General features: G+C 35.3%; 1 protein-coding gene across 1 annotated transcript; it reads left to right on the forward strand.

Annotated features, from left to right (window-relative positions):
• The first annotated feature begins 382 nt into the window (after positions 1 to 382).
• On the forward strand, positions 383 to 2593 carry LOC123899069 (40S ribosomal protein SA-like). The gene is made up of 5 exons (XM_045950125.1): positions 383 to 726; positions 1088 to 1350; positions 1497 to 1694; positions 1831 to 2035; positions 2322 to 2593. The coding sequence occupies exons 1-5, from the start codon at positions 585 to 587 to the stop codon at positions 2420 to 2422; spliced, it is 909 nt and encodes a 302-aa protein (XP_045806081.1). The 5' UTR covers positions 383 to 584; the 3' UTR covers positions 2423 to 2593.
• Positions 2594 to 3168: the final 575 nt, after the last annotated feature.

The raw sequence follows: 3168 nt of genomic DNA on the forward strand, positions 1-3168 counted from the left end.
TCGGCTTGATCTATTGGGACTGGAATTATGTTTTCGTCTTTCATGCATGCCTTTCGAGTCCCTCTTATCGTAAGCAAGTCTTGAAGACGTATCTATACAGAGCTATTGTTGTTCCTCACAAAAATACTTTGTTCATGAAAAACTGTTTCTTTTTTAAAAATAATTTGCAACAATTACTCAATTATTTTAGTTAAATTTGGGCAATAAAAGTAATGTAAAATTTGACCAGGACTTTCAAAATTAAGTAGCAGACATTAAAAAATGATAAATTTGAGAAAGAAAAAAAAACACTTTAATATAAAATTTTCAATATTTTACACACAAAGTAGCAAATTCAATTCACTACATAAGTGGCAAAATGGATACTTTGGTAATTTATAGGGTGCGCGAGAAAAATCAGGGGACGCAAAAAGAAGTTACTGCAGGTATGTATTTCGGTAAATGGACCATTACCAGCGTTGTTAAGCCGGGTCATCAAGTCATATAGTCATTGTTAGGTTCCAGTTTTGTGCTGTGCTCCGCCGGCATCAAAATTCTTCATTGCTGTGCTCTCTCTTCCGCCGGCGGCATTAAAAAGCATCACCATGGCTACCGACGCACCCTCATCCCGTCAGCTCTCTCAAAAGGAAGCTGACATCCAGCTGATGTTGGCTGCCGATGTTCATCTCGGCACTAAGAACTGTGACTTCCAAATGGAGCGTTACATTTTCAAACGCCGTCAAGACGGTAACATTCAAATCCCTACTATTTTTTAAGCTTTATGTTTTTTTTTTGTTTGACATTTGATTGTTCCGAATCGAGATTAAGATGGTTTATAGGATAATTATTTAGTTAATTACTATTTGGGTCTGAATTAGTTGCTCTTTCATTTTCTGCTGTCTCTGATTAGGGTTTCCTAAAATTGTTTTAAGAAGTTTATACTTTTTTATTTATTTATTTTGTTTAGTTCTGTTTTTTAGGATAGTTTTAGTGTTAAAAATCTAATTTTGCTCAATGAAAGCACACCATGTGTTTGTTCTATTGTCAATGTTCTATGGTTGGAAAAATTGGGTTTTGATTGTTTATTGTTTATTTGAATGCAAGGTAGGTATTTATATTATTAATCTTGGAAAGACTTGGGAGAAACTTCAACTAGCTGCTAGGGTCATTGTTGCCATTGAGCACGCTGAGGATATTATTGTCCAATCTGCAAGGCCTTATGGACAGAGGGCAGTTCTGAAGTTTGCTCAGTACACTGGAGCTCATGCCATTGCTGGAAGGCACACTCCCGGAACATTCACCAATCAGCTTCAGACTTCCTTCAGCGAGCCTCGTCTTCTCATCCTCACTGATCCAAGAACTGATCATCAGGTTTCCCCATTATCCTTAACCTACTTTGTTTTGTTAATTTATGCATATATATCATTGAATGGTTTTTTTCGTGCATTGCTGTTTATGAGTTTTTTATGTTGTATGATAAATTTGTGTAATTTCTATGCATGTTTGTTTAAGTGCAGCCAATCAAGGAAGCTGCTCTTGGAAATATTCCCACAATTGCTTTCTGTGACACTGATTCTCCTATGAGATATGTTGACATTGGAATTCCTGCTAACAACAAGGGAAAGCATAGCATTGGTTGTCTCTTTTGGCTTTTGGCTAGGATGGTTTTGCAGATGCGTGGTACTATTCGCCCTGGTCATAAGTGGGATGTGATGGTAAACTATTTTTGGTTTTTATCGTTTTGTTATTGTAAAGAGTACACGTAAATTCTGCAATGTACCCCTTCAAATTCTGAAGTTTGACTTGAAGATTTCAATTATGTACATTGTCTCATGTTTTTCTTTAATGCAGGTTGATCTCTTCTTCTATAGAGAACCCGAGGAAGCCAAGGAGCAAGAGGAGGAGGAAAATCCTGCTCAAGATTACGCCATTGCTGACTTCAATGCTGTTCCATCCGATGCTCAGTGGCCTGCTACCATTGATCAACCATGGACTGATGCTGTCCCACAACCTATTTCAGCAGCTCCTGCTGCCAACTGGGCAGGCCAAGAAGCTGGTACGTAATTATTTCGCTCTTTTGAAATTCCTAGACTAAACTGAAGTTTTATGCACCATACTTTAGCCCTGAGTTCGGTTTTTCCTATATCTCCGATTTGTTTAACTGCTGTTATTGGCATCTGCTAAAAAAATTATTTTTACTTTACCGCGCTATCATTTAGTCTGCTTCCTTGTTAATTCTCTAATTAAGATTTGTTAGGATAAAAGTTGATGCAATATTTATTCTGTTGAGTTAATTTTTGAGTACTATATTCAAGTTTTGTTGATATAGAGTATTTTTTCAGTTGCAGGGGACTGGGGTGAAGCTGTACCACCTCCACAACAAATTCCCATTACCGGAACTGAATCTGTGGCAGTGGCAGCAACCGGCTGGGATTTAAACTAGTTTGTTTTATCATATGATGTTCCATTTCCCTATTATGATTTAAACTAGTTACAGTAATATTTGCGACTTGAGTTATTTTAATTGTACTATTATAGTTTTTACTGATTATCAAATTAATCTAGTTATTCTATTTCAATTCCAGAATCAATTTGAACTTTGGTTTTACATGTCCATGGTGTTTTTATTTTTCTGTTAGAAATATTGTTTTTTTTATACCAGCTGCTTGCCCTATGCATCATCATTACTAATTTAATTCTACTTATATTCAAATTATGTATTCTCTCTATCAAATCTCTGATGCCATCATCCCTAGAATTATTTGTTATTTAAGAAACTTAAGAGACCTGGAGGACGTTGATAGACGATTTGGTCTACTACCTCGGCTTGATCTATTGGGACTGGAATTATGTTTTCGTCTTTCATTCATGCCTTTTGAGTCCCTCTTATCGTAAGCAAGTCTTGAAGACGTATCTATACAGAGCTATTGTTGTTCCTCACAAAAATACTTTGTTCATGAAAAACTGTTTCTTTTTTAAAATAATTTGCAACAATTACTCAATTATTTTAGTTAAATTTGGGCAATAAAAGTAATGTAAAATTTGACCAGGACTTTCAAAAACATTACCCAATTATTTTAGTTAAATTTCGAAAGTTTTTTCTTTTTGATTACTTTTACATTATATAATGATATTAATGTGGAGAAACTAACGTGAGTTACATGCTCGTTGTCTTTATCAACAAAAAAA

The sequence above is a fragment of the Trifolium pratense genome, linkage group LG7 (genome assembly GCF_020283565.1).
Source record: "Trifolium pratense cultivar HEN17-A07 linkage group LG7, ARS_RC_1.1, whole genome shotgun sequence".
Lineage (NCBI taxonomy): Eukaryota > Viridiplantae > Streptophyta > Magnoliopsida > Fabales > Fabaceae > Trifolium > Trifolium pratense.